The 14,353-nt window shown below is 42.7% G+C and overlaps 1 protein-coding gene across 6 annotated transcripts in view; it reads left to right on the plus strand.

Annotated features, from left to right (window-relative positions):
* KCTD1 (potassium channel tetramerization domain containing 1) overlaps positions 1 to 2,691 on the plus strand; it is a 214,346-nt gene extending 211,655 nt beyond the window's left edge. For all 6 annotated transcript variants that reach the window (XR_015153783.1, XR_015153780.1, XM_086372900.1 and 3 more), the window contains one exon: positions 1,769 to 2,691. Coding sequence is in view for 4 of the 6 variants with exons in the window: in XM_086372900.1 (XP_086229026.1) it covers positions 1,769 to 1,927 (159 nt within the window). In the remaining 2 variants the exon portion in view is untranslated. The remainder of the gene's footprint in view (positions 1 to 1,768) is intronic.
* The last annotated feature ends 11,662 nt before the right edge of the window (positions 2,692 to 14,353 follow it).

Here is a 14,353-nt window from a genome sequence, read left to right on the forward strand (position 1 = left end):
CAAGGTAACCTTGGATCGATTGTATTGAATAATTATCATATTATGCATATTAGATCCTCTGGGGAGGCAGCTTAGAAATGTCCTTATAAAAGGAATTCAACAACCTAACAACACTGAGAGACAAACGATATCCGAGATAAGTTCTTTATTGCTCAACTTCCTCTACCTTCCTAATTCCTCTCCTTATCAAGGTGAATCCTTTCCAAGGCTGTGGTTTGGCCGAGCAAACTAGTGTGTTTTTTTGCTGACAAGCTACATTCCTGCCTTTACTGGGGAGATCTTAGAGTGAGTGGTTCTTCACCTTTTTACTCAGCTGCCACCACATCTTAATGTCTTACTTTTAAACCTAGAGGTTGTTTTCTTCATTGTGTCCTTTTGCTGCCTGGTGTGCATATGCGTTGTAAATTCATGTACAGAAGTAGATGCTGCAGGGAAGAGTGTTCATTTTGTTCTCATAAGGACTTGCTTGGGTTTTTTTTAATTTGCCAACATTTGAAGTTTTAATTTTTAGAAAGTATATTCTTGCTTTCCAGTCTCATCTAATTAGCTATTTTGCAAAATAGCAGATTATATTCCATGTAAAAGTAGGCACCCCAAAAATAATAGTTAAAAAAAAAGACATAGTAAGGGATCTACTGTATATTCACATTTTGAAAGTTATTTGATAATATTTCACTTAACCCCCAAAATAAAAATAAAAAATTTGAGCCGGGCATTTTTTTAAAGTTATGATTGAATCATCTTGCCTTTAGAGTGGTGTAGAGATAATTTAACTATATCCAGAATTCTGGCAGGGAACATTTGCAAGTCTAATATTTGTTAGATTCCTAAAGAAACATACTGCTGTGAATCAGTTTCCTATATTTTTGTGTATGTAAGAGTTGCAAGAATTCTTCCCTGCATTCAAGAGTGTCAGACAAGTAATGACAAACCCAGGGATCTTTCTGGCATTAGGTATTTGGTTTCAAAATTAGATTATATTATAAATATCTATTAATTATATGAGAAATTTTTAGATGTTTTCTAATATAGGACATATATAAATAACCATTGCATTTATTCTTGCCTCTCTGGATGCACACTAGGCAATAAATCTATTTCAAATGCCACAGCTTGAAAAGCTCTAGATAAAGCTTGACTGTCTTTAATAGTCCATTTCTTCTGCTGTTGAAATTGCATCGGTCTTCCAGGCTGAAATATATTAACTCAGTGTCAGGCAGTTAGAACAGTGGCTGAATCAAGCGTGGATGAGTTGAGGCTGAATCACTGATGAAGTAAATTCAGATAACATCACTGTCTCTCCATATTCTTTATCATCTCACCGGATATGTTAGTGGTAAATGAGCTTTGAAATGTGAACCCTGTCTTTCTGCCGACAAGATGGCATTGCAGAAAACATGGGATTTGAGGCCAAAGAGACCTGAGTTGGAAACCCAGTTCCATCACTTACTAGGTGTAAGCCTCAGTTTTCTCGTCTGTCAAGTGGACCAGCTCTGCCTGTTTTGCCAGGTGGTTGTAATGAGTGAATAATTTGGCACCCGTGGAGCTAGCTTACGACGGCACATTGTAGGTACTAGAAACGTGTGCTCGCTCCCTCCTGCCTTGGAATCCAGAGTCTTTGAAAACAGAAACTCAGAGAGACTTAGGGCTTGGATAAGATGGATTCAAGCTGCGCATGATGTCAAACTGTGGGACAGTCTTTGGGCTGTTTACGTGGCCAAAGGACCTAGCTGGTCGCTAACCAGATGCTTGTCTCGACCCCTCACAGGTCCTCGAGAGGTTGCAGCAAAGAGGATTTGAAGTCGTGGGCTCCTGTGGGGGAGGCGTGGACTCATCTCAGTTCAGCGAATACGTCCTGCGGCGGGAACTGAGGCGGACACCCCGTGGACCCTCTGTCATCCGGATAAAGCAAGAGCCTCTGGACTAGATGGATGTATTTCTTCTGCCAAAAGGAGAAAAACATACACGACAAATAACGCAAACACAAAAAGGGACATTTATGTGCAGTTGGGACAGCAAACTGAGTCCTGGACCTAAAGTTGAATAAAAGACACATTTATATCCAATAGAGACCACACCTGTATTCATATGGGAACAATTGGAATAGTGATATCCTCAAGGTGTAAAAAATATATAAATATATATATATATGTCAAAAGGTAGGAAATGCAAAAAGAAAAAAGGTGGTAGCTACAGTTGGTGCTGTGATGGCCGTGAAGTGTCCTGGGCCTCCCAAGGCCTCTGACCAATAAACAAGCCATGAGCAATGAGGACGAATCTCCTTACGGTTTCCATTGCCAACAGCCATCCATTGTTTCTTTTTCCTTTGTCTTTCTTTTTCCTTTGAAAACAAAAACACCTAGAATCGCATTTCTCTGCATATGGAAGTTTCATGTCTCTCTTTAGATGGGGGACCGAGCAGAACTTAAAAAAAAAAAAACAAAAAACTCTCATGAGCACACTGCATTTGAAAGATGCGAGACATGAAATTTTAAATATAGTTTGTACAGAAGTCACACTTTTTTGTCCGCCTCACCGATGTGAACATTACTTTGTTTTTAAACTGATCAGTTTTGCAAAGGGGCCAGAATTATTCCTTGTTAGAGTTGCTCCAGTTTGAGTCTGCTGCTTTCCTACAATTTTTCAAATTTTATAATGTATTAAATACAATAAACTCTGTTTAAAAAATAAGGTCTGTGTGAGACACACGTGTTGGGATGAGGCTGTAGTAAAATGAAATTTTTCTATTGTAAAATTTTCTGTGTGGAGTGTCAGAAAGAGATCCAAAAGCTGAACCCAATGTTGAGATCAAAACCCACTCGAGAATAAGGATGTTGACCCTTGTTCTGAATGGTTCTGTTCCCATTAGTAAGGTTTGGGTCCCATGCTTCTGCATTGGTGAGCAAGATAAACCTTTCTTGCGAGTTTACCAATTCCAGTCAACTCCCAGAGCAAACCGCACTCAAACGTAGCAGCCGAGGGCACCGTTTTATTCTCTCTCCAGATTCTGGGCTCCTTTTGTGTGGACTGGCCTGGCCTGGGCTTCTTAGGCTGCACACGATGTCATCTGGGGCATGGATAGCTATGATGGCCCCCTTGGTGCTGCCAATCCCTGCTGGCTGGCCATGGGCCTCCCTGAGTGGCTTGGGCCCCAGCCAGCCTGGGAGCTGGGTTCTAAGAGGAGGGAAGGAAGCCAAGGTCCCCTGGAAGGCCAGGCCTGCAACTGCTCGATGCACTTCTGCAGGGATGTGTTAATTTAGCAGATATGGAGCCAGCCCCGATTCAAGGAAGGAAGGGGAATGAAACCCATCCTTGGTCACTGGGGAGGCGACCAAGAATTTGTAGCCAACTTGAATCTACCATAACACCTGTCCAAAAGAATCCTCAAAATAGGGTATTAATGGCTTTGGAAGAAGTAGGGAAAATCTCAGGTTCAGAATGATCAGTTTCTTATCAGCCAGGGAGGTGAGAAACCCGAGATGTCGATACCACTTGGGAATTGAGCCCTCAGCTTTTCCAGCGTAGTAGTGATTCTGGAGGCCCCTCTGTCAGCCCTGCCATCACCTTTCTTCCCCACTTCCTCCTCCTCATTCCAGACCCTCAAAAAGAAACCTGGCGTGACGGATGATAAGATTGACAGGCAAACTATAATGTGTTTCTGCTGCAGAGATGTTCCTGTGGTGATGGGCTATTTCCATCCTGAACTTTCCTTCTTTTTTTAAATTAAAAAGTCTATGCCTGAGGACACTAGTAATGAAAATATCTGTGGCTTCTGAAACTAAAAGTAAGCTGTTAATGGCTCCAATCACCACCCCCCCACCCCGCCCCAAAACACAGAGGCAGCCCAAACACGGAATTACTCTAATGACTGCCAGCCAGGCTTTCACATGTTTCATTTCTCCTTATTTGAGACTAATACACCACTGTCTCAGGTGGAGACAGCCAGGGTTGCTCCCACTGGCTGCTTGGTCATCTGCGTCTGCTGAAAGGAGAATGAAATTGCTGTATGATTTTTTACTGGTAATCCACTCTCCGTGGGTAAAATTTCCTAAAAGCAATAAAGCAAAGGCTCCGCTTTGGGACTTTCTGCTGCTTATTGTCATCACTTAACATTTACTCAGCACTCTCTCCGGGCAGTTAGTATTGTCCCAACCAAACCCTGCATGCAATTCTGTGCCCTTTGTTCTTTTCTGAGCTCTTAGGCCCATTTATACAACTCCAACCCAATTGCACATTTTTTCCTACAGAAACTCTGATCCATTTCAACAGAGCAAACACATCACAAGTTATGTTCACAGTTTTAGGCCTTACAGTGAAATAGATTCCTGGATACCAAAGTACTTCAGCAGAGAGCTGGTCAATCAAAATGTAATGGAGTTACAATCTTATTTTTTGCCCTGCATTTAATTATACAATATATATAGTTATCCATATTTCACCTGTTGTCCCAGTAAGGATCTTTATGGTGGTGGTGTTTAGTCACTCAGTCGTGTCTGACTCTTTTGCAACCCCTTGGACTGTAGCCCGCCAGGCTCCTCTGTCCATGGGATTTCTCAGGCAAGAATACTGGAGTGAGCAGCCATTCCCTTTTCCTGGGGATCTTCCCAACCCAGAAATCTGCATCTCCTGCATTGGCAGGCAGATTCTTTCCCACTGAGCCACTGGGGGCAGAGTGGGGGGTGGTTAGGCAAGGGTCTGTATAGCTGTTTGTTTTCTCCATAGAGGGTGAGATCAAGGCTCAGGACTGCTTTGACTACTAATGTCTTGTAGACTCTAATTCAGAAAGGTTTCCCCATCTTTTCTTTCTTTCTTTTCCTGTGTTCCATGAGATTGGTTTTGAAGAGAGTAAGTCAGTTGTTCTGGAGTTGGTTGCATAATCTGGATTTGTCTGCTTGGTTCTTCACTGGTAGAGTCAGATTAATTTTTTTGCAAGAAGACTGCATAGCTGATGTTACTTCCTCAATATATCACATCACAAGGGTCTGTCTGGCCCATGATGGTGATGATAAATTTATTTTTTGTTTTTATTTTTTGCTATTATAGATCTTATTGCATGTCAGTTGTGGTTTCCCTTTGTGGATGGTAATTCTGAACACTCAGTTGAGGTCACAGTCACCAGATTTCTCCAATGTAAAAGCGTCTCTTCCCTGTGTAGTCAACAACTAGTCTATGGGATGAAATTGTGAGATTGGAAATGCCCTGTACTTCATTCACACTTTCACGGAATGGTTTTAACTTTCATTGGTAATCTTTTCCTGAATCAGTCATTACCTTGGTGATTATAAAAGTGTACTTCTCAAAAAGCTACTAACCAGGCAAAGAGCTGAGTCCAAAGATGTATGAGAAAATAAGACATCACTTTGGGTGTTAGGGTGACAAACTCAGATGCCTACAAGGGCCAAGTGAGTCACAGGAATCAGGAGGCAGACAGACACCAGCATGTGTGACCGGTTCAAAGGGACAGCCCCGCCTCCACTCCAGCAGGTTCTCCAGCAGAACAAGAGGCCTGTATCCTTAAACCTCTCAACTTCCTGGAAAAACCTGGAAATCTAGATTTTTATGTGCAATCTCTAAATGTATGTGTTAGAATGAACTGTTTTTTTCCCCCAAAATGTACAGACCACGCAAGACATCTGTGCGGTGTGTCACTCTGAATATTATGAAAATAATGAAACGGTTTGAGATAGTCTAGAAAAATTCCATTTAGGTTGTCTCATAAGTGATGGCACCAGAACTAAATTGTGTGAGAACATGACTTTTATAACCTCTGGATGTTTAAGGCAAGCTTTTAGTCATAATATCATTTGATCATAAAGGTGTAAATCCTGGTGTGTAAATGACAATTGTGACTCAGTCTACCTCCATTCCAGTCTACTCTATGCCAGGCACTGCACTGGGGTTTTATAGATGTTCTTCAGTCCTTGTAGAAACTCAGTGAAGTTGGCATTATTATCCCAGTTTTACAGATAAGAACACTGGTATGTTAAAAATGCCAAATGCCACAAGACACTTGTAACAACATAAACACACACACACACGCATTTGATAAGTACCTTAGACTCAACTCTTTCTGGTTTTCTAATTTATGCCAAAAAATTATTTTGGGGGCTACCCTGGTGGTTCAGTGGTTAAGAATCTGCCTGCAATGCAGGGGGCATGGGTTCAATCCCTGGTCCAGGGACTAAGATCCCACATGCCTTGGGGCAACTAAGACCGTGTCCTACAACTACAGAAGCCCACACACCCTAGAGCCTATGCTCTGCAACAAGAGAGGCCACTGTAATGAGAAGCCAGTGTCCTGCAACGAGAGAGCAGCCCCCACTCACCACAATTAGAGAAGGCCTGTGCGCGCAGCAACGGAGAGCCTGTGTGTCACAACAAAGAGCCAGTGGCAATCAGTTGACTAATTAATTCAATTAATTAATTAAAAAACCTTTGCTCTGTCATTGGCAGCTTCAGTAAGTTCATTATAAAGGCACTAGACAAAAATCCAGCTGCAGCAACTTACTGTGTGTGCCGTTCAGTCGTGTCTGACTCTTTAGGACCCCACGGGCTATAGCCCGCCAGGCTCCTCTGTCCATGGGATTCTCCAGGCAAGAATACTGGAGTGGGTTGCTTTGCCCTCCTCCACGGAATCTTCCCAACCCAGGGATTGAACCCACATCTCTTACGTTTCCTGCATTGCGTGCAGATTGATTCTTTACCACTGAGCCACTGGGGAAGCCCTATGTACTGGCTATAGGGTAGAAGTTACTAAGCCCTGAGAAGATGCTGTCTCTGACTTTGTAACCATCAGGGAACAGTTCTCAGAAGTTTACATTGGTTCCAGGTACCCCAAACTTGCCCATTCATAAGACACAAAAAAAGGCACTTATTAAAGCTACTGTATCCAACCCCCACCCCCAGCAGTCCCTGATTCCCCTTCTCCTCACCAATGTCCTGAATCTCAGTCTTGAAGTGATGAACCTGGGAATCTGTATTTTAACAATGCCCATCACAGGCGACTCTCCAATCAGCAAGTTTGGAAAATACTGGGTGAATTTACTGTGTCTGTCAACTTAGACTAAGAATAGTAGATGAGAACCTTCTGGGGGTACTTTTTAACTTGCCTTTTTATGGCTTCATTGATGTTGATTAAACAATAGTTGGCTTCTCCTGTTTGCTTGAAGGGCCAGATTGAATACTCCCAATAGAGTTACTGGGGGTGGGGAAGTACTTTACTGAAATTTAACAGGAGGGCCCTCATCCTTTCCTGCCTAGTCCTGTGGAATTAGTCTACCAGCTACAGAATCCTTTCACTGCCTCTTAACAAGTTATCGGAAACTTGAATGAACCTTACAGCAGAGAAGTACTGTAGCATCTGCCACCTGTGACAGCAGCTGATGACAGGTGTGCAGGAATCCAACATTTCCCATCTATTTTAATTTGTGTGAGTTTCTTTGAAATGTAAATGAAGCTTTGACCTTCAGAATCTGAAGAAGTATGTACATCTGTAACTCTAACCATTTTAACACAAAATTCCTTGGCATATGCTTTAAAAATGCCAGATTCAGAGAGCTCAGTCTGACTGTTTCACACGACTTCAGGTTCATTCTCTCTCTCCCTGCCCCGCTCCCCGTTCCCCTTTCTCCCTCACTCTCAGTGTGAAACACAGCATTTCACTCCTCCCAATCTGTTGATCAGATCGTGCTTGTCAGAATTAGGAACAGACAGTACAGCTATTAAATTATACTGTTGGCTAACAGGACTAGGCTTCCCAGGTGGCTCAGTGGTAAAGAATCCAGCTGCCAAGGCAAGAGACCCAAGAGACATGGGTTCGATCCCTGGGTCAGGAAGATCCCCTGTAGTAGGAAATGCAACCTACGTCAGTATTCTTGCTTGGAGAATTCCATGGACAAATGGGCCTGGTGGGCCACAGTCCATGGGGAGATTCTACAGTCCACAGGGAGTCAGACATGACTGAGTAGCTGAGCACACATACAACAGGACTTAAAAGCCAGAGGAACCTTTGCTGTGCATTCCACTCAAAACTCTGGAACTTGACTCAGAAAGCCTGTTCTGGAAGCTGAAGACCAAATCTTTGTCAGGAAGCCTCCCCTTAGTTGGAAAAGAAGCAAGATCAGTAGGGACAGTTTATTACATCAAATGAGGATGCTCAAAAGGATCATTTGCAGATCTGCAGATTAAATCATCTATTTGATGGCACTGGTTTTTTGGGGGCCACACTGCATGGTTTGCAGGATTTCAGTTCCCTAACCAAGGATTGAACCTTGGGCCCTCGGCAATGAAAGTGCAGAGTCCTAACCACTGGATTGCCAAGGAATTTTCTCCACTGGTTTTCCTATTAGGCAGCAGTAATGGACAGCTGGATTGGCAACAGGAAATGGTGGGAGATGGATTGCCTATGGGCCATAACATTTAAGTTTTGCATCCATTGAAAGTGAAAATGAAAGTCGCTCAGTCGTGTCCAACTCTTTGCGACCCCACGGACTATACAGTCCATGGAATTCTTCAGGCCAGAATACTGGAGTGGGTAGCCTTTCCTTCTCCAAGGGATCTTCCCAACCCAGCGATCGAACCCAGGTCTTCCACGTTGCAGGTGGATTCTTTACCAGCTGAGCCACAAGGGAAGCCCAAGAATACTGGAATAGGTAGACTCTCCCTTTTCCAGCAGATCTTCCTGACCCAGAAATCGAACTGGGATCTCCCGCAATGCAGGCGGATTCTTTACCAACTGAGCTATCAGGGAAGCCATATATTTGAAATGGTATTATATGATTTAAAATATTGTTCTATAGTCATATTCTCAAATATGTGGCCTCTTAATATACATAAATGGGCTTCCCAGGTGGCACTAGTGGCAAAGAACACCCCTTGCCAGTGCAGAAGACATAAGAGATGTGGGTTCAATACCCGGGTCTGGAAGATCCCCTGGAGGACTATAGTCCATAGGGTCGCAAAGAGTTGGACACGACTAAAGTGACTTAGGACACAGTATATATAAATACCGGAAAATTTGGAATTTTGTTCAGTAGGTTGTGTATTCATGAAAATAATTCAGTTATAGGTCTTACTTTAAGCATAGTAGATGTATTTCTATAACAGAACATTGACCTAGATAGTCTTTTCCTTACTACCATCATAACTGCAAAATCAGAGCTAGTTCCTACAGCTCCGGAGTCGGGGGAGCTACATACACACACCCCAAATCTTTCCTTCCCGTAGCTTTTTGCCTCTCTCCAGTCTGCATTAACCATCTCCACCCCCAATCTTGCTCCTTGGATCTTTTCTTCCAAGCAAAGATACTCAAGTGAAGGATCCAAATACTTCTATACAATCACTAGAAGCTTTTGTGTTAATCTACAAAGAAAATGATTTACCTAAACCAAAAACACTGACAAAGCAGCTGGTATTCCTCGGGGTCCATGGGAAAGCTGCATGGCAGTGTGAAGCCAGGTCCCTCGTTTCTCGGTTTCTCACCCCAAGATGTGAACATCTTTTTGGGGGTGTCATTGCTCCTCTTGGCCTCCTCTTTCTCCCTGGATGATCTCAGCTATAGATGGGTTCCCCATCACCTGTGCTTCAGGCTCAACTTATCCCAGAGCTTCGGGCAGGGTAGCCAGCTGTGAGGATACAGTGACAAGTAAGATATGGTCCTGCCAGTCGACTTCAGTTAGGCAAGTGAATAGCATGTAATCAGATCACTTTAATGTGTTCTGTGATAAGCTATGACAAATGTAGGGTCTGTACAATGTTTCCGTTTTATGATCTAGAACTGATCTTGTTTTTAGCCGTAGCCCTGTCCTTTCTTCCTTTAAATTTCTTATCTCAATTCAGATGCTTTCTTCCATCCAAACCAGGAATCAATTTCCTGTTCTCCCCACATTAACTGGTCACCAAGTTCTACAGAAAGTATCTCCTGAGCATTTCTCAAACCAGTCTCTTCCTCTCCATCCCTTTTACTACTTCTCAGTGTCATATTATCAACTCCTCTTGTGCTTGTGCTTAGTCGCTCAGTCATGTCCAACTCTGTGACCCCATGGACTGTAGCCCTCCAGGCACCTCTGTCCATGGGGATTCTCCAGGCAAGAATACTGAAGTGGGTAGCCTTTCTCTTCTCCAGGGGATATTCCCCACCCAGGGATCAAACCCAGGTCTCCCGCATTGCAGGCATATTCTTTAACAGCTCAGCCACAAGGGAAGCCCAAGAATACTGGAGTGGGTAGCCTATCCCTCCTCCAACAGATCTTCCCAACCCAGATATCGAACTGGGGTCTCCTAAATTGCAGGCAGATTCTTTACTGTCTGAGCCACCAGAGAAGCATCAACTCCTCTTATGTGGACTATTTCCATAAGGTCTTTTTTTTTAGAATTGTTTTGATGTGGACCATTTTCAAAGTCTTTATTGAATTTGTTACAATATTGCTTCTCTTATTTATGTCCTGGGTTTTTTTGGCCACAATACCTTTGGGAGCTTAGATCCCCAACCAGGGATCGAACCCCTACCCCCTGCATTGGAAGGTCAAGTCCTAACCACTGGACTGCCAGGGAAGTGCCTCAATAAGATCTTAATAGGTTTTTTTGGCCAGGAATTGGGTGTGTCATTCCTAAAATGCTTCTTCCACATTGCAGCTTCTCACTCCCCTGATAAAAGCTCAAACATTGCTTCCTCATTGTTTTCAGAGTCCTCTTGTTTCCTTAGTGTGGTATACAAGGCTCTCTGCCCTCTAACTCTCAGCTTGTACAGAAGTACAGGAGATTTTAGCTCTCCCCTTTGTCATATTGGATGGATTTCCCAGGTGGCGCTAGTGGTAAAGAACCCACCTGTCAAAGCAGGAGAGATAAGAGATGCAGGTTCGATTCCTGGGTTAGGAAGATCCCCTGGAGGAAGGCATGTCAACTCACTCCAGTATCCTTGCCTGGAAAATCCCATGGACAGAAGAGCTGGGCAGGCTATAGTCCATAGGGTCACACAGATTTGGACACAACTGAAGCAACTTAGCACACACACATGTGTTGTATTGTTTGAAGTCTCCCTGCTTTGGAATACATACATCCTCTTACCTGCTTAATCACCTTCCCCTCATCCTTGAAGATTCCCTTTACACATTCCCGTGTGTCCCTCAGCTGGGCAACCCCTCTAAAGCATCCTATTTGTATTTTAGTATGACATTTATATCACATAACATTGAAATATTTATTTATATGTCTATATCTAATGGCCAAACTTAAGATCATCGATGGGAGAAATCTGACTTACTTATATTTATGTCACACCTGCTGCTGCTACTGCTAAGTCGCTTCAGTCGTGTCCGACTCTGTGCGACCCCATAGACGGCAGCCCACCAGGCTCCCCCGTCCCTGGGATTCTCCAGGCAAGAACACTGGAGTGGGTAGGGGTGCTAAAGAAATTATTTGTTGATGACAGATGAAATAAACAAGTGATGTCTATTATGCCTAGAAAAGGCAGAGTCTGTGTCTCATGTTACTAACTGCATCACGTGGACAGATTGTTAATCCTCATAAACACTAGATTAAATGGAGAGATTGTTAATTCTCATAAACACTAGATTAAATGAAAAGTAGATGTAAAGGAATGGACATACAATAGGGAATCCACTATTAGTAATATTAAATTCTTCAAGCACTGTAGGTTTTTTTAAAAAATATTTATTTATTTGGCTGTGTTGGGTCTTAGTTGAGGAACGTGGGCTCTTTGTTTTGCTACGCGATCTTCTCTGTAGTTGCAGTGCTCAGGTTCATTTGCCCCACGGCATGTGAAATCTTAGTGCCCCCACCAGGAATCAAATCCAAATCCCCTGCGTTGGAAAGTGGATTCTTAACCACTGGACCACCAGGGAAGTCCTCCCACTACTGGTGTTTAAATGTGGGCTTCAGATTTTGCCCAATTAAAAGTCTTGGAGGACTTCCACATTTGACCAAGATGGAGTAACAAATTTACTCTCCCACCTGAAACAACTGAAAAATCAAACCAAATACACGAAACAGAGGTTTTCAAGACACTAGCTACCAGGCAGTAGAGGACAATGAGGTCTGAGAGGTAGAAAACAAAAAGGCGATCCCTACAGTGGCCCAGGCTAACAGCAGGCATCATACAGGGAAAGGGCAGCCCAGGCAGAAGCCAGTGGTCTTCTTGAGTTGAGAGTTGGAAGCCAAGAAATCTAGAATTTATGGAGCAGAGTAATGGAAAGCAGAGAGCTACACACACAGAGAGAAAACCAAAGAACTGAAGAGGGTCTTCAGCTGAGTACTGATCAGTGCCTGTGGCTGAGGAAACTGCCCGAGGCTAAGTAAAGACCATGTAGAAGGATTAGAAAAACTATTGCAGATGCAGAGCCAACGAAAGTTCCTATTCCCACCAGTCAGTGTGGAAAACCTCGTAATTAATGGCATATTGGCTAGAATATTAGAATGCCTTAGTGGTAGGAAAAAATTAGCCATAAACTAAACATAGTTCTGATCTCACCTAGCAAAGCTTAAAACCAAACCCCAAAGGGATCAAACTACTTCCGAGTAACTCAACCTCAATGCTAAAACAAGTTCAAGAATATTTATAGGAATACAAATATATCCAGCACCCAACAAGGTAAAATTCACAATGTCTGGCATCTAATAAAAAATTACCAGGCATGCAAAGAAGCAGGTAACTCATGGTAAGAAGAAAAATCAATCTATCTAAACCACCCAAGAAATGATAAAGATGATAGAATTAGTTGACAAAGACATTGTTGTTTGGTCACTAAGTTGTGTCTGACTTTTTTTGACCCCATGAACTGTAGCTCGCCAGATTCCTCTGTCCATGGGATTTCCCAGGCAAGAATACTGAAGTAGGTTGCTATTTCCTTCTCTGACAAGGACATTAAACTATATTCCATATGTCCAAGAAACTAAAGTGAAAACTGAACATGTTAACTGGTGACATGGGAAACATAAAAAAGAACAAAGTCAGATTTCCAGAAAGAAATGTTATCATGCCTGAAAACCAGACCTGATAGATACACACTAGAGAAGAAAAAATTAGCGAACTTGAAGATAGAGCAATAGAAACTATCTAAAATGAAACATGGTTTTCTTAAAAGGCTGAAACAAAACGAACAGGGCATTGCTGAGCTGTGGGGCAACTTCAGCCAGCCTACTAGAAATGCAACTGGAGTCTCTATTCAGGAGTATGGGGAGAGAAACAGAGAAGTACTTGAAGATAATGGTTAAATATTTTCCAAGTCTGAAGATGACTGTCAACCCACAGACCCAAGAAGCTCAGTGAACTCCGAGGAAAAGAAACTCCAGCCAGATAGTCGGTACCAGGGATGAGCCAAAGAGTAAATGGATGACGGAGCCCACATTCCAGCCAGGTCTGGCCACCTGTCACACCCAGGTCCCACAGACTCTGTGGGGTTCTGGGAGGCTCACCAGATTGATAAACAGGTTGGACGAGGCTTGTGTGAAAATTTCCTGGGCCCCTGAAAGTATCTCTAACAGGTTGAATTACCCTCCAAATTACACGTTTGCAACCCAAACACTTCCCAGCAGTACTTTTAGGTTAAAAAATAAATTATATTTTGTTCCTCTGTAAGTGAATTATAATAAATTTTTTAAAAAACACTCCTTTTTTTTGACAAACCATCTGACTTTCAAAATTAACTTTTTAAAATAGATTGTTAAATTCTGTATTTCTTTTAAACTAAGAGCATTTGCCAGAAAGTCAAAAATAATTAGGGCTTGTATTTCAAAGATGCTTTATGTGTGGCAACATGCTGGAACACTGGCTGCATTAGCTTGAGGTTGGGCTGCCTTCTCTTAAGTATCAGGAAGTAACTATAGGGTTAAATAGAGCGATGCAATAGGAGTGGAGGAAAGAGACTAAACAGTCTGATCTTTCCCGCTGCCTCTCCAGTCTGAATGCGCTGATAAATGAGTTCACCTACCACACAAAATAGCCTTTGTTTTATTCGGTAGCTTACTGGCTTTCCACGGCTAAGGAGAGAGGTAATAATGGTTTGCCTTAACTTGCCTACTCTCCACTGGAGCTTTTCATTTTTAGGCTTATAATACAGCAAAAACAGTTCTTGAAATTAGCCAAATTAGCCCTTATTTCAGTGTTAACCCACCCTTGCCTCAGCTTTCATCTGAAAATATTCAAACTTACAGAAAAGTTGAAGCAATAGTACAAGTAATACCCCACACTCTTCAGTTAGATTCATCAGTTAACACTTCACCACATCTGCCCTTCCCACTTGTCTCACTGTGTGTGTGGTTTCTGATGAACCATTTGAAGATATATTGCAACCATCACGTCAATCCACCCCTAAGTACTTCAGCATGGTATCTCCTA

Source organism: Bos grunniens, chromosome 24 (assembly GCF_055505025.1).
Source record: "Bos grunniens cultivar Pamir isolate PY7600 chromosome 24, Bosgru_T2T1.0, whole genome shotgun sequence".
Classification (NCBI taxonomy): Eukaryota; Metazoa; Chordata; class Mammalia; order Artiodactyla; family Bovidae; genus Bos; species Bos grunniens.